The sequence below is a fragment of the Macaca mulatta genome, chromosome 3 (genome assembly GCF_049350105.2).
Source record: "Macaca mulatta isolate MMU2019108-1 chromosome 3, T2T-MMU8v2.0, whole genome shotgun sequence".
Lineage (NCBI taxonomy): Eukaryota > Metazoa > Chordata > Mammalia > Primates > Cercopithecidae > Macaca > Macaca mulatta.
In genome coordinates, this window is record NC_133408.1 from 168852278 (window position 1) to 168875434 (window position 23157).

A 23157-nucleotide genomic window follows, 5' to 3' on the forward strand; every position below is an offset into this window, starting at 1 on the left:
GGGTTTCACCATGTTAGCCAGGATGGTCTTGATCTCCTGACCTCGTGATCTGCCCGCCTCAGTTTCCCAAAGTGCTGGGATTACAGGTGTGAGCCACCGCGCCCGGCCTTTTTTTTTTTTTTGAGATAAAAGTCTTACTCTACCCCCAGGCTAGAGTACAGTGGTGTGATATTGGCTCGCTGCAACCTGTCTCCTGGGTTGAAGCAATTCTCCTGCCTCAGCCTCCTGAGTAGCTGGGATTACAGGTGCCTGCCACCACACCCAACTAATTTTCTTATTTTTAGTAGAGAAGGGGTTTCACCATGTTGGCCAGGCTGGTCTCGAACTCCTGACCTCAAGTGATCCGCCCTCCTCAGGCTCCAAAGGGCCGGAATTATAGGCGTGAGCCACCGCGCCCAGCTAGTGCGTTCTTTCTTCTGTGGCTCCCGGTCCTGGCCTCCTTACCTTGTCTTGGTCCTGATCTTTTGTGTCTTCCACATCTTCCCAAGGCTGTTCAGAAAGGCCAAGAGCTTGTTGCTAATGTGGCCACGGCTGATAGTCAGATGTCTGGCTGATGGCGGCCTCATGTGCTGGCTGCCCGCCTGAGCCAGTTGGCTGTGTATGAACAAAAGCTCTTCTGTGGTCACAGCTGCCTCGCTGAGCACTGATCACAAGATATTTGAGCACAGGCGTGCAGCTTCCCCTGGGATGATGGTGTCTCGGAGTCGAAATGGGCAGGGCTCCTTGAGGCATTCCTGGACCCCATTTCTGGGGGCCTCTTTCTTCTGCTGGGGATGTCCATCAGGCCAGGCGCATTCTGATCCACAGCTTCCTCCCCTGGTCAGTCAGGGAAGCCTGTTAGCCCCATTTCCTCCAACAAGATAATGCGTAGAAGACTGGGATCTGGGGTGCAAGGGCTCAGGATTATGAGAAGAGATCTGTGGAGCAAAGGGGCTGGTGCCCACAGACTTGGCAGGTATTGTGGAGTACAGACCAGGCTTGTTTGGGGAGTACTCTTTTTTATTGTTGAAGTGGAGTCTCACTTTATCGCGCAGGTTGGAGTACAGTGGCACAATCTCAGCTCACTGTAATCTCCGCCTCCTGGGTTCAAGTGTTTCTCCTGTCTCAGCCTCCTGAGTAGCTGAGATTATAGATGTGCGCCACCATGCCCAGCTAATTTTTGTGGGTTTTGTGTGTTTTTTTATTTTATTATTTATTTATTTATTATTATTATTATTATTGAGAATGAGTCTTGCTCTGTCACCCAGGCTGGAGTGCAGTGGCGCGATCTTGGCTTGCTGAAACCTCTGCCTCCCTGGTTCAAGCAATTCTCCTGCTTCAGCCCCCCAGGTAGCTGGGATTACAGGCGTGCACCACCACACCCCATTAGGTTTTGTATTTTTAGTAGATACAAGGTTTCTCCATGTTGGCCAGGCTGGTCTCGAACTCCTGACCTCAGGTGATATGCCTGCCTTGGCCTCCTAAAGTGCTGGGATTACAGGTGTGAGCCACTGCACCCAGCCTAATTTTTGTATTTTTAGTAGAGATGCGGTTTCACCATGTTGTCTAGACTGGTCTCGAACTCTTGACCTCACGTGATCCACCCACCTCGGTCTCTCAAAGTGCTGGGATTACAGGTGTGAGCCACTGCACCCAGCCAGGCGTACCCTTCGAATGCTGCTCATGTGATGAAGATACCGCATTTTGACCATGGCCAGATTCCAGGAGACGGGGAAAGGGAATACTAACTCATGGATTGTATTCTAGTCACTTTACACGTGTATTAATAATAGCTAACTCTTGGCTGGGCACAGTGGCTCACGCCTGAAATCCCAGCACTTTGGGAGGCCGAGACAGGAGGGCTGCTTGAGCCCAGAGTTTGAGATCAGCCTGGGCAACAAAGTGAGACCCCATTCTCTACAAAAAATTTAAAAATTAGTGGGGTGTGGTGGTGTGCCTGTAGTCCCAGCTCCTTGGGAGTCTGAGGTGGATCGCTTGAGCCCAGGAGCTGGAGGCTGCCGTGAGTTGTGATTGCATCACTGTACTCTAGCCTGGGCAACACAGCAAGACTGTGTCTCAGGAAAAAAAAAAAAAAAAAAAAAAAGTCAACTCTTAGTAGATCCTTGCTGGGTACTTCTCTAAGCACTTTGTGTACATTAATTCATCAAATCTCACAGGTTCAGACCTGTGAGGCTCTGTTAACACCCCTCAAGATACGGAGGCACAGAGAGGTTTAGTAGCTTGCCCAAGACCACACAGTAAGTGGAAATGCTGGCATTTCGTTGGGCCCCCTGGCTCCAGTGGGCACTTAGCCATGGTGCTCCGCTATCTCTTGTTTAATTCAGAGAATAACAAACCAATCAAAAGAGCTCATTTTATGTGTTAGGTTGGTGCAAAAGTAACTGCAGTATTTTCTATTTTTATTTTATTTTAATTGAGACAGAGTTTTGCTCTTGTTGCCCAGGCTGGAGTGCAATGACGTGATCTCGGTTCACCGCAAGCTCCACCTCCAGGGTTCAAGTGATTCTCCTGCCTCAGCCTCTCGAGTAGCTGGGATTACAGGCATGTGCCACCACACTTGGCTAATTTTGTATTTTTAGTAGAGAGAGGAGTTCTCCATGTTGGTCAGGCTGGTCTCGAACTCCCGACCTCAGGTGATCCACCCACCTCGGCCTCCCAAAGTGCTGGGATTACAGGCGTGAGCCACCGCGCCTGGCCAGTTTTTGCCATTTTAATTGGAAAATATAAGCTCAGTGAAGCAAAATGACTTGCTTGCAACCTCACAGCTAGTGAGTGACAGACACTAGGTCTAGGCTCTTCCTGATTTCAGTGCCCAGGGTCTTTCCACTCTTAATCCTGCCTTTGATTTTTCTCTCTATCCAGGTTTCCCAGTTTGTGTTCCCTCTGGCCATGCCACATCCTCTTACACCTGCTCTTCTTGTTCATCCTGGCCGTTACTGCTTCCCTCAGCATTATTACAGCTATTTTTTAGCCTTTATCAACAACAGTATTTAAAATAATGAAAGTTATCAGTGCTGTTTAAGGATCTTTTCTGAAACAAGGGAGAGTGTTACAATATTCTTCTTTTCATCTCCAAAGACAGTTGACTACTAGTTTTCCTCCCTCCTTCTATCCTTTCTTTCTTTGGTGGGATTACTTATGTAAAGGATGGGAGATGGGGTGAAAGGGGAGTTCAGTGTGGGCCTTAAAAGCTGAGAAATAGGCCAGGCACCGTGGTTCCCGTCTGTAATCCCAGCATTTTGGGAGGCTGAGGCGAGAGAATCACTTGAGTCCAGGGGTTTGAGACCAGGCTGGCCAACATGGTGAAACTGTGTCTCTACAAAAAATAAATTAGCCAGACGTGGCGGTGCGTGCCTATAGTCCCAGCTACTCGGGAGGCTGAGGTAGGAGGACTGCTTGAGCCTGCGAGGGTCCAGGCTGGCCGAGAACATACCACTGCACTCCAGCCTGGGTGCTGGACTACAGCACCACCCTATCTCCAAAAAAAAAAAAAAACTTGAGAAATGTGACCTTTGTGCAGAGACTCTGTGACCACTAGGGGGCAATGTGAGCCCACCTTTGTGAATGCAGATGTCCAGCACCATGGACACTCCCACAACCAAGAAATCTTCCAGTAGTATCCCTATGGGAGCACGAGATCTCAGGACTGACTGAACAACAGTAACCACCCTTCTACCAAAAGCTCCTGAATGAAATCCCCAAAGAAATCCCTCAGGATCCAAGGGGAGCCTGGTTTGGGGGACTCCCAGTTTGGGGGACTCCCAGTTTGGGGGACTCCCTGCTAAGCTGTCACCCTGAGAACACAGCTCTCCATGCATGCCCCTCATCACAGGCTCTGCCCTTAGCTGCCTCACTGGGCCTCTTACCATTCTTTCAAATTCAGCTGGCTTTACCTCTGTTGGTTCCAGCTTCCTTAAAAGCAGTCTGTCCACTGCCCCTCTTTGTTCCTCTGTCTGCTTTTTTTTTTTTTTTTTTTTTTTGAGACAGGGTCTCACTCTGTTGCCCAGGCTGGAGTGCAGTGATGCAAGATGCAATCTCGGCTCAACTTCCTGGGCTCAGGCAATGCTCCTGCCTCAGCGTCCCGAGGAGCTGGGACTACAGGTGCACATCACCATGCCAGGCTAGTTTTATTTTTTGTAGAGATGGGGTCTCACTATGTTGTCCAGGCTGGTCTCAAACTTGGTCTCTGCCCAAGCGATCCTCCTGCCTTGGCCTCCCAAGGTGCTGAAATTGCAGGCATCAGCCACCATGTTCAGCCTCTGCCTGCTTTTTTATTTTTATTTTTAGAGACAGAATCTTGCTCTGCTGCCCAGGTTGGAGTGCAGTGGTGCAATCATAGCTCACTACAGCCTCAAACTCCTGGGCTCAAAGGATGCTCCAGCCTCAGCCTCCCAAGTAGCTACAACTACAGGCATGTACCATCATGCTAGACACATTTTATTAAAAACAAATTGTTTTTAGAGACAGGGTCTGGCCATGTTGCCTATGCTGGTCTTGAACTCCTGGCATCAAAGTCATCCTTTTGCCTTGGGCTCCCAAAGTGTGGAGATTGTAGGCATGAGCCACTGTGCCCAGCCTACTTTTGTTATAAGAAATTGAAACGATATAGAAAAGTACAAAGAACAATCTAATAAACACTCGTATTCCCACCACTCAGAATTATCAACTTTTTATCATTTTATCATATTTGCTTCAGATCTTTTTTTTTTTTTAAAGAAAAGTATAACAGATTTAGCTAAAGTACCCTTTGGCCAATACCCCATCCCACTCTCCCCACTGCTCAAAAGGAAAACAAGTCTTGGTGCAGTGGCTAGCACCTGTAATCACAGCACTTTGGGAGGCCGAGGTGGGTGAATTGCTTGAGGTCAGGGGTTTGAGACCAACCTGGCCAACATGGTGAAACCCCATCTCTCCCAAAAATACAAAAATTAGCTGGATGTGGTGGCCCACACCTGTAATCCCAGCTACTCAGGAGAATTGCTTGAGCCCAGGAGGCGGAGGTTGCAGTGAGCCGAGATCCCGCCATTGCACTCCAGCCCGGGCAACAGTGTGAGACTCTGTCTCAAAATAAAATAAAATAAAATAAAACACGAAAAAACAGGCTGGGCACAGTGGCTCATGCCTGTAATCCTAGCACTTTGGGAGGCTGAGGCAGGCGGATGGCCTGAGCTCAGAAGTTTGAGACCAGCCTGGGCAACATGGTAAAACTCCATCTCTAGTAAAATACAAAAATAGCTGGGTATGGTGGCGGGTGCCTTTGGTCCCAGCTACTTGGGAGGCTGAGGTAGGAGAATTCCTTGAACCCAGGAGGCAGAGGTTGCAGTGAGCTGAGATTGTGCCACTACACTCCAGCCTGAGCAACAAGAGTGAAACTCCATCTCCAAAAAAAAAAAAAAAAAAAAAAACAACCAGAAGTTCGAGACCAGCCTGGGCAACATAGCAAGAGTCCTTCTCTACCAAAAACAATTTTTTTAAAAGTAGCCAGGTGTGGTAGTGCAAGCCTGTAGTTCCAGTTACTTGGGAGGCTGAGGTGGGAAGATTGCTTGAGCCCAGGAGGCAGAGGTTGCAGTCAACTATGATTATGCCACTGCACTCTGGCCTGGGCAGCAAAAGTGAGACTCTGCCTTGAAACAAAAAAACCAAAGTTTTCTAAGTTTTCTTCATATGTCTGGTGACTTTGGTTGTCTGTTCGTACTTAAGAGTGTGACACTAAATGGTTCACGGAAGCTCTGTGAACATTAGTATGGTCTTCAGGGCGGGTGATCTGGCTGGCTTATTTCCTTTGGAAACTCTCAATGTTAGTATCTTTGTTTTCTCTCTTGGATTGGTCAGATACCTTAGAGAAATTCTTCTTTATTGGTCTGGCGCGGTGGCTTAGGCTTGTAATCCCAGCAGTTTGGGAGGCCGAGGAGGGTGGATCACGAGGTCAGGAGATCGAGACCATCCTGGCTAACATGGTGAAACTCTGTCTCTACTAAAAATACGAAAATTAGCCGGGCATGGTGGCGGGCGCCTGTAGTCCTAGCTACTCGGGAGGCTGAGGCAGGAGAATTGCTTGAACCTGGGAGGCAGAGGTTGCAGGGAGCCGAGATCATGCCACTGCACTCTAGCCTGGGTGATGGAGCGAGACTCCATCTCAAAAAAAAAAAAAAAAAAGGAAATTCTTCTTTATACCAGTGTCCTGCATGGAAGTTACGTTCCTGCTTGCCAGCGTTCTGGAAGCTGAATGAGTCGGATGAAAGAAGACCTATAGTCCAAATATTTCATTAACTAGTTCATGGAGCTTAAGTGCTCTGTTTCTTTTTTTTTTTTTTTTTTTTTTTTTTTTTTTGAGACGGAGTCTCGCTCTGTCGCCCAGCCCAGGCTGGAGTGCAGTGGCGCGATCTCGGCTCACTGCAAGCTCCGCCTCCCGGGTTCACGCCATTCTCCTGCCTCAGCCTCCCGAGTAGCTGGGACTACAGGCGCCCACAACTGCGCCCGGCTAATTTTTTGTAATTTTTAGTAGAGACGGGGTTTCACCGTGGTCTCGATCTCCTGACCTTGTGATCCGCCCGCCTCGGCCTCCCAAAGTGCTGGGATTACAGGCGTGAGCCACCGCGCCCGGCCGAGTGCTCTGTTTCTAGTATGCAATTTGATATTCAACTGTACCTGGTGTCCCTCAGCTACAAGGATGGCAGAAGCAGCAGGTATGTAGGGATGGAGTTGAGAACAGGTTGAAGAGTGTGTCCTGATAGTTGGCCCCAATCAGTCGTGGTGACTGGAATAAAACAGGGTATCAGTTTCATTCCAGTGTTCTAACTCCTTATATTTTATAACCACATCACACTGAAGAATTAATTCATCCCCTCAGTAATCAATTCTAGTGGCAGGTAGGCAGCTGCTGTCTATGAGCTCCAACACATGCCAGGTGGCTGTACCGCAGCTCCCTTGAGCATTAGGGGGAAGAATGAAATCAGTTACAGAGCTGCTAATCTCTGCCCCGACAGCTGGAGGATGAAGCTCTGGGCTGGTTTCTTTTTAACAGGAAGGAAATTCTGAAAGCCAGAATGTGAAGAAAAAGCTTAAGAATCTCTTGTGTCTTGTGAGCTCTGTGGAAATGGCAGTGCTCAGACGCCTTCCAACACATAGTGTGAGGCACAAATTTGGAGATCAGGAAATGAGAGCCTCCATTCAAGGCAGGACAGCTTCACAGAGTGAACAGATTTCCAAAATAGTAGCACAGGAAAGAAGAAGATCGAGGCAGGTGATTTCTCCCTCCTCCTTCTTTTTTTTCTTTTTTTGAGACAGAGTCTCACTCTGTTCCCCAGGCTGGAGTATAGTGGTGTAATCTTGGCTTACTGCAACCTCCACCTCCTGGGTTCAAACGATTCTCCTGCCTCAGCCTCCTGAGTAGCTGGAACTACAGGCAGAAGCCACCATGCCGGGCTAATTTCTGTATTTTTATTAGAGATGGGGTTTCGCCATGTTGGCCAGGTTGGTCTTGAACTCCTGACCTCAAGTCATCCACCCGCCTCGGCCTCCCAAAGTGTTGGAATTACAGGTGTGAGCCACCATGCCCGGCCTCCTTCCTTCTCCTTGTCAAGCAAAACATAGTGACACCAAAGACTAGATGTCTAAAGAGTAGCTGTCCAGTGGCTGCCTGGGTTGTTAGGGCTGTAAGTCTCTGAAACAGCTGTAAACTGTATGAACACCTTTGCTCCTGTTTCTCTGAGAATAGAGAAGAAACTCCCCTCCATAAGTTGTCGCGAGTCAACTGCATTTTCTTTTTATAAAGTTTTCTTTACATAAAATCTTATGGAACGTGTAATTTTGTCTCTTGCTTCTTAGCTTAATATTTTTGTCATAAACATTTATTCTGAAAGCCAGACTGCCTTGATCTTCTTTCCTGTGCTATTACGATTTTAGAAATCTTCACTTTGTGAAGTTGTCCTGCCTTGGAGTCTCTCATTTCCTGATCACCAAATTTGTGCCTCACACTATGTGTCGGAAGGCGTCTTAGCACGGCCATTTCTATAGAGCTCACAAGTGTACCAGACACAAGAGCTTCTTAGCTTTCTCTTCACATTTTGGCTTTCAGAGTAAAGAATGATAAAGGGAAACCCTTATTATTAAAAATGTATTGGCAAACAATTTTCTTTCTTTCTTCCTTTTCTTTTTCTGGGACAGCGTCTCACTCTTGCCCAGGCTAGAGTGCCATGGCATGGTCTTGGCTCACTGCAGCCTCTGCCTCCCAGGTTCAAGCGATTCTCCTGTCTCAGCCTGCCAAGCAGCTGGGATTTCAAGTGCCCGCCACCACGCCTGGCTAATTTCTGTGTTTTTAGTAGAGACAGGGTTTCACCATGTTGGCCAGGCTGGTCTTGAACTCCTGACCTCAAGTGATCTGCCGGCCTTGGCCTCCCAAAGTGCTGGGATTACAGACGTCAACCACTATGCCCAGCCGGCAAACAATTTTCAAAGGCTGTAACAATTTCTCTATTTGTTGGACATTAGTTTAAGATAGCTTTTTGTTATTAAAAAGGACGCCGCCGTGCATGTCTTTGTGCTTACATCCTCTAAATGTAAAATTTAAAAATAATACATCAAAGTACAAAGTAAAAATCACCTTAAATCCCATCACTTAGGAAATTAACTATTCATATTCCTCTATGCTGATATATGTATCTGAATTTCAGATCATTGCCCTAGTAGAATTATAGGTCAAACGATTTGGCCTCGTTTAAGGCAACGTGTAATACCTCAGCCTTGAATTTTGATCTAGTGGTACCTAACTTCTTTGGGGAATGATCTTAGCTTCCAAACCCAGAATGTGCCAGAAAGCGCCACAGCAAGCAAGGTCCTACTTTATGCCTTCTAAAAACAAAGCCACTAAAGTTTGGAAGGGTGTTGGATTCTCTATTTCACAAAGAAAAATCAAGCCACTTCCAGCCTGGAGCCGCCACTTCTCCTTTAAATGCCCACCCACGTGATCGCAGACGTGCACACGCGGAGGAACTTCACGCTGTCAGGGCAACGAGCCATTCCTCTCCCACTTCGCCTCCCCTAAGGCTTCTTGGCATTCCCTCCCCGGAAGTCACAACTCCTCTGGAGACTTTCTCTTCCTCATCCCCTCCGTCGAGTCACCTATCCTCACTCCTTTCTGTTAGTTGCCGGCCCTAGCGCTCCCGCTCCTCGCCCGAATCCCACTTTCCAGAGAAAAGGCTGAAAGGGACTACAACTCCCAGGGGGCGCTGCAGGCCCCGCCCCCCCGGGGCGCGCACTGTAGGTCGGGGCCTGAGGTCCCACGGTCTTCTCGCCGCGTGCAGCCGGGAGCAAACGCACTACAGGTTCCGTGGCGCTTCGCGCGAGGCCAGACTGGGCCGGGGTGGGGCGGGGCGGGGCTGGAGGGGCCGGGGCTGGCGGGCGGAGGAAGGGGGTGGGAGCGGAGGCGATGGAGGGGAGGAGTGGGGGTATGGGGGAGGGAAGAGGAAGGGAGGCGGGAGGCGGGGCCGACCAAGAGCTGGGGCTGGAGTCTGAGCCGGCGGTTGCAGCGGAGGCGGTGATGTCGGTGCAGGTTGTGTCTGCGGCTGCCGCCAAGGTGCCTGAGGTGGAGCTGAAGGACCTGAGCCCCTCCGAGGCGGAGTCGCAACTAGGACTGAGCACGGCCGCCGTGGGCGCCATGGCCCCCCCGGCGGGCGGTGGAGACCCTGAGGCTCCAGCTCCCGCCGCGGAGCGGCCCCCGGCCCCTGGCCCGGGCTCTGGGCCCGCCGCCGCTCTCAGCCCCGCCGCCGGGAAGGTGCCTCAGGCGTCGGCCATGAAGCGGAGCGACCCACATCACCAGCACCAGCGGCACCGCGACGGCGGCGAGGCCCTGGTCAGCCCCGACGGCACCGTCACCGAGGCGCCGCGCACAGTCAAGAAGGTACTGGGGCCGGGCTACCTCTCTAGGAGAGGAAGGGAGGGGAGGGGAACTGCAGATCCTCTTGGCACGGCGGCACCACCCTCCACACCCTCCTTTCTGATCGCAGGACCAGAGATACCCCTTGTCCCCTCAAACCCACTCTCTCAGAGATGCCCCCCAGCCGGCCCGTAGTGCTGGGAGCGGAGACTCCAGGAGGCACGGCCGTACTTCGCTCTGAATAACATGGAGGTAGCGCTCTCCCCTACTACTTGGAATAGGCAGCGGGAGGAGAGACATCTAATAGTACGTCCCGCGCCCCCAACACGCTCCCGGGTGTGATTTTCCAACCTATCGTGGAGGAGACCTCGATAGTATAGAAAAACCTTACGGCTCACGGGAGTTCATCCAGCAATAAGGATGAAAAGATAATACTTGGAGAACGAGTAAGGTGTAGTCACCTTGCATAGAAATCGTCAGAGTTGTCTGGTTTCCATACAATTGATGACTTTCCGCCTTTTTGTGGCCAACCGTGTCCATACAGCAACACGACGCTGTGCGCTTCATTTCCAGCGACTGCAATATTCTCTCTTCCCTGAATATGTAAAAGCGTAATGAAGAGATTCTCCTCACTCTTTCATCTTAAGAGCTTTGTCCTCCCTGCTCAGTATAGTTGGTCACCAGGATTATTAGGCTGTGTATGAAGAGAATGAATGTCTTATTGGTTCCTTTATTATAATCTGAAAATGATATGAAGAAATGCTGCTACTTTTGGGAAAGACGATCTTTGTGGGGTTTTCGGTCTTAGGCGTCAGCAGCTTCTTTCAGACAGTTTTGAGAAGGTCTCAGAATACCAAGAAGTAACTGCCTAGATGGATGATAGCCCGGTATTACCGTACATTGTCTATCCATAGTTGTCTTTCTCTCTCAAAGCTTCTCTCTCTTTCTCTGTTAAAGCTAAATCAGCACAGAAAAACAGGGCAAGTATTGGAAAAGACAGAAGTGTGGATCGTATAAAAAGGACTTACAGCTCCAATTTCCTAGACACAGTATGGACACAGGGATTAATTTTTTTTTTAATTGTTGTGAATGGTTTTTAATTGCTTTATCAGAACAGCAACAAAGAGACGGGAAGTGTGCATTGGGTTTTACTGTGTGGGACTCAGCTGAATTGGAATCTCGGATCCACCATAACTTTTTCTTGTCATAGTCTCATGATTAAGGTATAGCAGATAATCCTTTCATCCTAACTATAGAAATTTAGATGATAAGTCAGAGGCAAGACTGAAGGAATTTCTATAATGCTTTAGACAATGTCTTTGTCGTTTGCAGTATGAAACTCCTCTGGGAAGAGTTACAGTAGAAAGAGGCAGCATCCTGCAGAAATGAGTTTAAAGAAAAAAAATAAAGTAAAAAAGAGAGGCAGCAGCAGCACCAGTGCTAGGAGTACCTAGATATGAGTCTGGAAATCCAAAACATACTTCTGACTTGTTGTGATACTTCGTAACTTTGGTCAAGTCATTTTCTTGTGATTAAGACTGTTTATGTTTAAAATTTGTAATTTGGTTAGATCTCTTTAGGCTAAAAGTGTTTAACAAATTGCTTTTAGAGCATGAGGTTTACAGTCAGGCAGACCTGGATTTGAAGCCGAGTACCCCCATTACTACCTTTTGGGTAATTTTCAAATTACACAAATCGGTTTCCTCTTCTATAAAATGCGAGTACCCCCATTACTACCTTTTGGGTAATTTTCAAATTACACAAATCGGTTTCCTCTTCTATAAAATGAAAGTACTAAGTATGATTGAGGATTAGAAATATTTGTAAAAGGTTTAGCATTGAGCTTGGCACATAGTCTTAAATGATATTATTAGTGCTTTTATTATGAATAATTGATTTTATTTTATTTCTTCCATCATGGCTTAAGTGCAAGCCACCATGACCGCCTCTGAAAGGTTCACACAGTTCAATATATTCTATATAAAGAAGTTAAAAAATCATGGCTCACATCTGTAATCCCAGCACTTTGGGAGACCAAGGCTGGCGGATTGCTTGAGCCCAGGAGTTGGAGACCAGGCAACATGGTGAAAACTTATCCCTCCAAACAGAAAAAAAAAAAACCAAAAAATACAGAGCTGGGCGTGGTGGTGTGTGCCTATAGTCCCAGCTATTCAGGGGGCTGGGGTGGCAAAAACAAAAAATAACAAACAAAACAAAAACGGTTCGAGACCAGCCTGGCCAACATGGTGAAACCCCGTCTCTACTAAAAATACAAAACTAAGCCAGGCATGGTGGCAGGCACCTGTAATCCCAGTTACTCGGGAGGCTGAGGCAGGAGAATTGCTTGAGCCCAGGAGGTAGAGGTTGCAGTGAACTGAGATCACGCCACTGCACTCCAGCCTCACCGACAGAGTGAGACTCTGTCTCAAAAACAAAAAATAAAAAACAAAAAAAAAACAGGAGGCTGGGGTGGGAGGATCACCTGAGCCCAGGAAGTTGAGGCTGCAATAAGCACTCTAGCCTGGGTGCTGGAGTGAGACCTTGTCTCAGAAAAAAAAAAAAGAAAAGTTAAAAAATCAAAGACCAGCATACTGGAGTCTGTTTTTCTTAATTCTAGATGTGCTTCTTGACAATTTTCCTTGTCGTTGAACCATCTTCCTGTTTTTTCAGCATCAAATCTATGTTCCATGATTCTAGATTTTACTCAGCAGCCTCAAGGCTATTGGAAGGCAGGGCTGAGCTTGCCTTACAATGTTAATTGCACCAAAAAAACAACTTCTCTGCTGAAAGTTAAGCAGGTGAAGCTCTGGGCAAGGATACAGCTGGGTGATGAAATTTAGGGCATTGCTGAGCTGCTTTTCAGGTGCCCAATCTTTAACCTTGTTATTGAATTGGCTAAATCAAAATAAGTGCCCAAGACTGCCCTTCTTTCCCTACGTTGAAAGTCATCTCACGAAGGGACTGCAGTGTGACATTTTGATTTGTTGGGTCTTTGTTGATTCTTAGATTGTCTATGTAAATAACCACTCTGACCTTGACTCCTCGCTGTTTTTCTTACAGCATACGAAGGGACTGAGGATACTAGTACTGAAATAGCTGCCTTTGGCTGTGGAGCTGGTGACTGTTGCATTTGTTTTGTAACTGTCATGTACAAACATTTATTTTAAGTCACATTTCCGTAGATGATTTCCCTTACTTCATTCGCGTATCATCAGTTTTCTTAGTTTTGTTACTCTGCTCAGCCACACAAGGGAAATAAACTTTTTACAAGAGCCAGAATTCCCAAGTGAAGTAGTTAATAAGAAGGAACATATGGTGTGCAGTTTACTCAGTCACATCTTATCTCTGGCACCTGCCTCCATCCTGTAACTTGTGGTACTCTGGGGGCCAGATCATGTCATTTGGCTATGATATATTTAAATATAATGTCCTTTTTCATAAACTGACATCAAGTAAACCCAGCAAGCCAAAAATCTCTGTAAGAAGTAATTTGGGAAATGGGAAGATAAGTTTCACGGGAATGAGGTAGTAGTAGTTGAAAGGGATTTCTTCCTTGTGTTTTTGAAAATGAGTGATAGGAGTGTTGGAGCACAGCAGGGAAAACAAGGCAGGAGAGGATTTATTTCAGAAATATTAAAACTTTCTGACAATAAGGCTGCAAGTCCAAGAACCTCAACTAGATTGTGCTTACATCAGTATCAGTAATGACCATGTTCAAACAGACTCTTTATTGCTTTTGGCAAACGTATCCACCTTCCACTGGCTTTGTTGCTGTCAGGAGAGAATGAGTTGAGCCATGTTAGCACTTCTTGTCCTGAATTGTTTAAGCTCTTGATTTGGTTAATTATAGAGTACAAAAATGGAATGTTTTGGATAAAGACATGGGTATCTGGGAACGTGGGAGCAGTATGACTCCTTTTGCCTGTTACAAAAGTACTGCTTTGAAAAGTGTTCAGTAAGGCAATTGACAGTTGGGCTGTAATAACAGTTACCAATAATTAGCCTTTTTTTTTTTTTTTTTTTTTTGAGACAGAGTTTCGCTCTTGGTGCCCAGGCTGGAGTGCAATGGCGTGATCTCAGCTCACCGCAACCTCCACCTCCCAGGTTCAAGCGATTCTCCCACCTCAGCCTCCCAAGTAGCTAGGATTACAGGCATGTACCACCATGCCTGGCTGATTTTCTGTTTTCAGTAGAGATGAAGTTTCTCCATGTTGGTCAGGCTGCTTTCAAACTCCCGACCTCAGGTGACCTGCCCGCCTTGGCTTCCCAAAGTGCTGGGATTACAGATGTGAGCCTTTAGCCTTTTATGTGCCTGGAGTTGTCATAGGGATTCTGTAATCCTCACAACAATACTATGAGATATGGGTGGCATTATCTCCATTTTACAGATGCAGAAATGAGATCCTGGGAGGTTAAGTGCCTGGCCCAAGGTTATATATCTAGAAACCCAGGGCTGTCCGTTTCCAAAGCCCATGTCCTTTTCTTTATGCCACACTGATTCTGATTTCTTATATGCTGAGTTCTTGCTTTCTTCCAGAGGTCTTTTAGAATACTAAGTGAACTCTAAGGCGTGTCTGTCTGGCTAAGGCTTAGGTCATCCCAAGACCAGAGTAGGGCAGGTCTGAGTCAGAGCTTTAGGAAGAGGATGGTACAAATGTAGAACTTGTACATTTTTGTACAAATGTAGAACCTGAAAGAATTGTAAATTTAGAAGAGGAGAATAAAAACATCTTATACAGAAAAGCATTTCAAGATCAGTGATGCAGCTTTACACTAGTAATTTACTGATAATCTGAGAAATTTATCCATATTTTTAAAGTTATAAATAAATCTGGAGTACCTGCAGAGTATACCCTTTCTTCCTGTTCAGCTAACACTTCTTCCCTATTCTTTAAGCCTCACCATCTCTCTGAGTCAATCTTTGATGAGAGCTTTTGAAAATTACAAAGGGAAGAATATTCCTACTGTATACCAGGCATTGTACTTAGATCTTTACATATGCTGTTTTATGTAATTCTTTTAAGAGGCCTTGAAGATAGCTAGTGTTCTTCTTGTTTTATTGAAGAAACTGAGGGTTGAAGAGATTAAGGAATTTGTCTCAAGGTTACACAGTAATGTGATGGAGCTAACAGAGCCCTAAACTGTTGTTTTCCAATTCAAATAGTACTCTGTTCGAAACTCAGGATGAACCTTCTAAGTCCTTTTTTTTTTTTTTTTTTTTTTTGAGATGGAGTCTTGCTTTGTCACCCAGGCTGGAGTGCAGTGGTACAGTCTTGGCTCACTGCAAATTCTGCCTCCCGGGTTCAAGTCATTCTTCTGCCTCAGTCTCCCAAGTAGCTGGGACTACAGGTGCACGCTACCACGCCTGGCTAATTTTTGTATTTTTAGTAGAGACAAGGTTTCACCATATTGTCCAGGCTGGTCGCAAACTTCTGACCTCGTGATCCGCCCGCCTCGGCCTCCCAAAGTGCTGGGATAACAGGTGTGAGTCACTGCACCTGGCCCTAAATCTTAATCTGTATTTTTTGGGTAGATTTTTTTTTTTGGTATTTACAGCTTCTTTTTATTTATTGCGTGGTTGAAGGTCTTACCATATGTTTTTGTGAGCATTTATTAATTTTCTGAGAAAGCAGCCTGAGGCAGGCAGATCATGAGGTCAAGAGATCAAGACCATCCTGGCCAGTGTCTCTACTAAAAATACAAAAAATTAGCTGGGCATGGTGGTGCGCTCCTGTAGTCCCAGCTACTCAGGAGGCTGAGGCAGGAGAATCTCTTGAATGCGGAAAGTGGAGGTTGCAGTGAGCCGAGATCATGCATCTGCACTCCAGCCTGGCGACAGAATGAGACTCTGTCTCAAAAAAAAAAAAAAAAAACTGCTTTATAAGCTGAAGTTGCAGTTGTGTGTTTGACGTCTTGAGGAAGACGATTACTACTACCACTACTACTACTTACATTCTCAGTGTTCAGTTACTTGAAGAAATGGATGGTTCATTAAAAAGGGAGAGTGAGTTTATTATATCATTTCCTTGAAAATGATTCCCTCCCCCACAATGAGGAAAAAGTTTATTGTAATCTTTATTCAGACCCTTTGTCAAGTTTATCTTTTTTTTTTTTTTTTTTTTTTTTGAGACGGAGTCTCGCTCTGTCACCCAGGCTGGAGTGCAGTGGCCGGATCTCAGCTCACTGCAAGCTCCGCCTCCCGGGTTCACGCCATTCTCCTGCCTCAGCCTCCCGAGTAGCTGGGACTACAGGCGCCTGCCATCTCGCCCGGCTAAGTTTTTGTATTTTTAGTAGAGACGGGGTTTCACTGTGTTACCCAGGATGGTCTCGATCTCCTGACCTCGTGATCCGCCTGTCTCGGCCTCCCAAAGTGCTGGGATTACAGGCTTGAGCCACCGCGCCCGGCTATGCAGTTTCTTTCATGGTGGTTTTTGTTTAAATAATTCAGAGAGGTACAACTGAGGCAGATGGGAAGAGAACAATCTTGGCAGTTGCCCTGATCTACTGCCCTGCTGTCATGTTCAGGTGGTAGACACAATTAGAGGAGCTAAAATTCTATTCACCCAACAAGAGGTTTAGTAAGCATGATCAGGTTTCTGTGGAATTTGTGGGAGCTTTTTATAGTCTGAATGACCTATGGCCTGTGATTTGGTGAGAGCCTAGCAGAAAGGAGCAGTGAATTGACGTTTCTTCCATAACAGTTCCCAAGTCTAAAATTACTTTGATTAAATTAGATGATTATTTGTGTGGGTGTCAGTCTCCCTTTTCCCCAGCTATATCGTGCAACAGTTCAGTTAGCTATTTCCCTCTTGGACACTTGCACTAATAGCTGGTGATTTTCTTTTCTTTCTTTTCAAGGGTCTATCAGTAGAAATCTATTGGTTTGGGGCACCTAGTTCTTAGCTTAGAACCTATATAAAGGAAAGGTATTTGGCCCGGGCGCGGTGGCTCATCCCTGTAATCCCAGCACTTTGGGAGGCCAAGGTGGGCGGATCACAAGGTCAGGAGATTGAGACCATCCTGGCTAACATGGTGAAACCCCGTCTCTACTAAAAAAATACAAAAAAAAAAAAAAAAAAAAAATTAGCCCGGCTTGATGGTGGGCGCCTATAGTCCCAGCTACTCAGGAGGCTGAGGCAGGAGAATGGCGTGAACCCAGGAGGCGGAGCTTGCAGTGAGCTGAGATCGCACCACTGCACTCCAGCCTGGGTGACAGAGCAAGACTCTGTCTCAAAAAAAAAAAAAAAAAAAAAAATTAAATAAATAAAAGGAAGGGTATTTGAACTGCTGATTGAGTTTCTCTGAGTATGGGGCTTTAGCCTTTCCTAATGTTGCAAACCTGAGGCTAAAACTGGCTTCGTCTTCCCTACACACACTTACCTTCTACAGTGCTACAAGGTGAAACTTTATCTATTGGCTGCCTTTTCTTGGAAACTCTTCTTTTGGCTTCAATGGCACTTGTAATCGCTACCATTTACTGAATATTTACTCTGTGTCAGGAATCTCTCTCTTCGCATTTAATCCTCATGACAACTTTATCAGATGGGTAGTACTATCTTTATATTATAGATAAGAGAATATAGGCTCAAAGAGAGTAATTAATTTGCCCAAGGCTTTGTCGATGAAATGCTGGCCATAGCAATATTGGGCAGCTTTACCTCCATGCCAACACCCCTGCTGCTCTGACCAAACTCCCACTGAAGTCTGCTTAAGCTGCTGCTAAGACCACTTTGGATCTCACGATCTACCCTCTTTTGAGGGGAGGCCTAAACAGCATGCCTCACATCCCTGTTTGTTTCAGTCATTACCCGCCATTCGCCATCCTTTATCTTCCTAATACTAATTCCTTTACCATTCTCTTCATCCTCTCAGCTAATTCAATCCCTCAGACTGTTCCACCATGTTCTTTACAATATCCCCCTCCTTTATCAGCAAATTCACATTTAGTATCAGTCTCTAGCAGCAAGATCAAGTTACAAGGGCAACAGTGACAAGTGTTAGCACTTAGTATCCAGAACTGTAATGGTACAAACCAAGCTGCAGCATCTCCTGCTTGGCATTAGTAATCACATCTTTGCCAACCTAGTTCTGTAATTTTGAGTAGTGTTTTAGCTGTGTAGCACTGAAGTTCTTCACTGAAAATTTACAGACCTCCTTTCTGTAAATTCTTTTTCTGTTTAATTCAGCCAGAGTTGACTTCTGCTGCTTGTAGAACTCGGAGTGATGTACAGATTGAACCTAACCATCTACCTTCTTAGTTGTTGGTACTCATGGAGCTGAGAGTTGCTAGAGAAAATCAGCAAATCAGACAGATCAGTATCACTAAAAATTTATAATCATCTGTTTCATATGCATAATCAGCATTACCTAGCAATGTTATACATTTCTCTAGTTCACTTTCCAGCTCACTGCAAATTATTTCTTCATATTGTCTCTCTTTCTTTCTTCTTTTTTACTGAGACAGGGTCTCCCTCTCTCACTCAGGCTGGAGTGCAGTGGTACAGTCATAGCTCACTGTAGCCTCAAATTCCCTGGTTCAAGCAATCCTCCTGTCTCAGCCTCTTGAGTAGCCGGAACTACAGGTGTGCTACCACGCCTGGCTAATTTTTTATTTTTTTGTAGAGACGATATCTTGCCATGTTGCTGGTCTCCAATTCCCAGGCTCAAGTGATCCTCCTGTCTCACCCTTCCAAAGTGCTGGGATAATAGGCATTAGCCGCTGCGCCTGGCCTGCTGTCTCTATTTCTTTTTCTTTTTTTTTGAGATGGAATCTTGCTCTGTCCCCAGGCTGGAATGCAGTGGCGCGATCTCCGCTCACTGCAACCTCTGCTCCCAGGTTCAAGCAGTTCTCCTGCCTCAGCCTCCTGAGTAGCTGGGACTACAGGCACTACCACACCCAGCTAATTTTTGTATTTTTAGTAGAGACGAGGTTTCACCGTGTTCGCCAGGATGGTCTCAATCTTCTGACCTCGTGATCCGGCCGCCTCAGCCTCCCAGAGTGCTGAGATTACAGGCGTGAGCCACCGTGCCTGGCTCTTATTTCTAATCTCTCATATTTTCTTCTTTTTTAACCAGTCACAGGCTTTATGCTTCATTATAAAAACTGAAGCCGCTGAATGGGAATTCCTTCATCCTTGTACTTCCCAAGTCTACAAACCTACCTGCATCTGGGACTCATCTTTTTCTCCTTCATTCTGTCAAGACCAGTCCCTTCACAGGTGCTGTAATCATTCCCTTTTCCCCCTCCCCCTCTTCCTCCTCCGTTCTTTTTCTTTTTTTCTTTCTTCTTTCTCTCTCTCTCTCTTTGTTTTCTTTCTTTTTTCTTCAAGAGATGAAGTCTGACTCTGTAACCCAGGCAGGAGTGCAGTGGTGTGGTCATAGCTCATTGCAGCCTCAATCTCCTGAGCTCAATAGGTCCTCCCTTCTCAGCCCCCTGAGTAGCTGGGACTACAGGTACGTGCCACCATACCTGGCTAATTTTTTAAAAGCTTTCTTGTAGTGATGAGGGTCTCTCTCTTTTTTTTTGCTTTCCCCAAGGCGGAGTCTTACTCTGTCACCCAGGCTGGACTGCAATGGCACTATCTCGGCTCATTGCAACCTCCGCCTCCCTGGGTTCAAGCAATTCTGCTGCCTCGGCCTCTCGAGTAGCTGGGATTACAGGCGTCTGCCACTGCGCGTGGCTAATTTTTATATTTTTAGTAGAGATGGGGTTTCACCATGTTGGCCAGGCTGGTCTGGAACTCCTGACCTTGTGATCCGCCCGCCTTGGCCTCCCAAAGTGCTGGGATTACAGGCATGAGCCCGCACCTGGCCAAGATGAGGTCTCTTGTTATGTTGCCTAGGCTGGTCTTGAACTCCCAGCCTCAAGTGATACTTCCTTGAAAGTACTGGGATTATAAGCGTGAGCCGCTGCACCCAGCCACATTTAAAAAACTTTTTGTAGAGATGGTGTCTCACTTTGTTGCTCAGGCTGGTCTGGAATTCTTGGCTTCAAGCCGTCCTTCTGCCTCACCCTCCCAAAGTGCTGGGATTGCAGGTGTGAGCCACTGTGCCTGGCCTCTCCTGTCTTAAAGAATTTCTTCGTTTGGTTTATTTCTTCTTTCTACTAGGTCTTTTCCTTCAGAATTCACACTTGCCCTACTGTCTCCCATTTTGAAAACGCTGTCCTTTGACCTGCATATTTTCTATTGCTGTCATGTTTTTCTATTCTCTTTCACAGACCTGCTTCTTAAAGGAGTTTTCTGTACACACTATATATGCTTTTTCCCTCTCATGAACTCCTTAACCCACTCCTGCTATAGTTATCTGTTTAACCAAAACAGAACCTTCTTGCTAAAGTTGTTAATATCCATTAGATTGGGAAACATGGGGTCTTTTTTTTCAGTCCTCATCTTCTTGGACCTCTTAGCAGCATTTGATATCGACTCTTTATGAAACACTCTTTTCCCTTGGCTTCTGTGACACTGCTCTTTACTAGCTTCCATCTTATTTCTCTAGCTGCTGCTTCTCATTCTTCTTCTTTTTCTGTTTTTTTTTTTGAGACGGGTCTCACTGTGTTGCTCAGGCTAGAGTGCAATAGTACGATCACTGTAAAGTTGAACTCCTGGGCTCAAGAGAGCCTGCCACCTCTGACCCTGAAGGGCTAGGATTACAGACATGTGCCACCTCATCCAGCCTACTTCTCATTCTTCTTCTTCTTCTTCTTTTTGAGACAGGGTGTCACTCTGTCACCCAGGCTGGAGTGCAATGGTACCATCATGGCTCACTGCAGCCTCAACTTCCCAGGCTCAAGCAGTCCTCCCACCTCACCCTCTGGAGGAGCTGGGACTACAGGCACATGCCACCATGCCCAACTGATTTTTGTATTTTTTGTAGAGATGGGGTTTCGCCATATTGCCCAGGCGGGTCATGAACTCCTGGGCTCAAGTGATCTGTTCACCTCAGCCTTCCAAAGTGAGTTTTATAATAACTTGTACATGAATAAAAGTATACTGTCTATACATTGTTTTGCAGGTTCCTTTTTTACTCAATAGCATGTCTTAGAGCTCTTTCTGTACCAATACCTATAGATCTATCTCATATTTTTTAACTGTTCAATTAATTTCCTAAGTCTATATTGTTACTTCTTAAACCATTCTTCCATTGATGCACATTTACCTTAACTTGTTTTTTCTTTCTTTATACATGGTGCTGCAGTAACTATCTGTATGTATTTTTGTGTGTGTACATGTAGAAGTGTTTCTCTAGGATAGATATCTAAAATTTTAATTTTGGGATCAAAGATAGCCTTTTTTTGTTTGTTTTTTGAGACTCTGTCATGTGAGCTGGAGTGCAGTGGCACGATCTTAGCTCACTGCAACCTCTACTTCCTGGGCTCAAGCAATACTCCCATCTCAGCCTCCTGAGTTAGCTGGGACTACAGGCACACACCACCATGCCCAGCTAATTTTTTTTTTAATTTAAATTTTTATTATTTATTTATTTATTTTTTTGAGACAGGCTCTTGTTCTGTCGCCCAGGCTGGAGTGCAGAGGCCTGATCTTGGCTAACTGCAACCTCTGTCTCCCAGGTTCAAGCAATTCTCCTGCCTCAGCCTCCCAAGTAGCTGGGATTACAGGCGTGCACCACCATGCCTGGCTAATTTTTGTATTTTTAGTAGAGACGGGGTTTCATCATGTTGGTCAGGCTGGTCTTGAACTCCTGACCTTGTGATCCACCCACCTCGACCTCCCAAAGTGCTGGGATTACAGGCGTGAGCCACCGCACCTGGCTAAATTTTTATTTTTTTTTTGAGACAGTCTTGCTCTGTTGCCCAGGCTGGAGTGCAGTGGTGCGCTCTCAGCTCACTGCAACCTCTGTCTTTCAGGTTCAAGCGATTCTCTTGCCTCAGCCTCCCGAGTAGCTGGGATTACAGGCGTGTGCTAATTTTTTTTTTTTTTTTTTGAGACGGAGTCTCGCTCTGTCGCCCAGGCTGGAGTGCAGTGGCCGGATCTCAGCTCACTGCAAGCTCCACCTCCCGGGTTTACGCCATTCTCCTGCCTCAGCCTCCCGAGTAGCTGGGACTACAGGCGCCCGCCACCTCGCCCGGCTAAGTTTTCGTATTTTTTAGTAGAGATGGGGTTTCACCGTGTCAGCCAGGATGGTCTCGATCTCCTGACCTCGTGATCCACCCGTCTCGGCCTCCCAAAGTGCTGAGATTACAGGCTTGAGCCACCGCGCCCGGCCACTAATTTTTATATTTTTCATAGAAACGAGGTTTCACGGTGTTGCCCAGGATGGTCTTGAACTCCTGACCTCAAGTGATCCGCCTGCCTTGGCCTCCCAAAGTGCTGGGATTACAGGTGTGAGCCATTGTACCTGGGCTGGCTAAATTTTGTGTTTTTTGTAGAGATGGGGTTTTACCATGTTGCCCATGTGGGTCTCAAACTCCTAGGCTCAAGCAATCTGCCCGCCTCAGCCTCCCAAAGAGGCAGGAGCCACAGTGCTTGGCCATATTTTAAACTAAATGCAAAATGCCATGTTGTCTTTAAAAACGTAGTACCATTTTACATATCAGCTAACTATACACGAAACAGTCTTTCACCATACATTTACCAATACTGGTAAATTTTTTTTTTTTTTTTTTTGCATCTTTGGGGGAAAGTCTTTTACTGGTCTTTTTATAATATCTGCATTCTTCTGACAGAATGAGGCTGAGAGTATTTTCATGCATATATTGGCAATTTATGTTCTTTTTCTTGTAATTCCCTGTTCATATTCATTAACAAATTATTTATTGATTGACTACTGTGTGCCAAGTGCTGGGGATACAGCAGTGAGCAAAACAGATAAAAATCTCTACCTTCATATTGCATTTTTTTCATGTTTGTTTTAGGAATTCTTTATATATTCTGGACATTAATTCTTTGTGTATATGTTGCAAGTATTTTTTCCTACTCCATTTCTTGTTTCTTGTAACATCGTTTATGATTTTCAAAGTTTGTATAAACTTGGACTTACTGTTCTTTTTCCTTTTTGGCTTAAATATTTTGTGTCTTAGAATTGCCTTTCCAACCCCAAATTTATAAACATCTATATTTTCTTCATCTGTTTATATGGTTGTATTTATTATATTTTAGTCTTCATCTGGAATTTATTTTTGTTTGTAATGTAAAATAGGGACTATTTGTAATATAAGATAGCTCTATTTGTTTCCAAATAAAATATATTTTACCTTTTTCTGGTTTGTTCTCTGATTGTTTCTTTCTCTTTAACTTGTCCTTCTTAACTATTTTTTTTCTTAA

The 23157-nt window shown here is 45.7% G+C and overlaps 1 protein-coding gene and 3 long non-coding RNA genes across 10 annotated transcripts in view; 3 read left to right on the top strand and 1 right to left on the bottom strand.

Annotated features, from left to right (window-relative positions):
- Window positions 1-108: 108 nt before the first annotated feature.
- LOC144339928 (uncharacterized) lies at window positions 109-12450 on the bottom strand. Its single transcript, XR_013415529.1, has 4 exons — window positions 12333-12450; window positions 6613-7393; window positions 6106-6293; window positions 109-139 (listed from the first exon to the last, which is right to left on the bottom strand). It is a non-coding gene; the product is annotated as an uncharacterized LOC144339928 (long non-coding RNA).
- AHCYL2 (adenosylhomocysteinase like 2) overlaps window positions 9114-23157 on the top strand; it is a 212708-nt gene continuing 198664 nt past the window's right edge. For 5 of the 7 annotated variants that reach the window (XR_013415527.1, XM_001091796.5, XM_077997305.1 and 2 more), the window contains exon 1: window positions 9520-9898. Coding sequence is in view for 6 of the 7 variants with exons in the window: in XM_001091796.5 (XP_001091796.2) it covers window positions 9539-9898 (360 nt within the window). In the remaining variant the exon portion in view is untranslated. Of the gene's footprint in view, window positions 9324-9519; window positions 9899-23157 lie in introns of those variants that run through there. The other 2 variants (XM_077997307.1, XM_015134886.3) reach the window with 2 other exon arrangements.
- On the top strand, window positions 11886-23090 carry LOC144339929 (uncharacterized). The gene is made up of 2 exons (XR_013415530.1): window positions 11886-12178; window positions 21919-23090. It is a non-coding gene; the product is annotated as an uncharacterized LOC144339929 (long non-coding RNA).
- Window positions 15071-15903, top strand: LOC144339927 (uncharacterized). The gene is made up of 2 exons (XR_013415528.1): window positions 15071-15223; window positions 15518-15903. It is a non-coding gene; the product is annotated as an uncharacterized LOC144339927 (long non-coding RNA).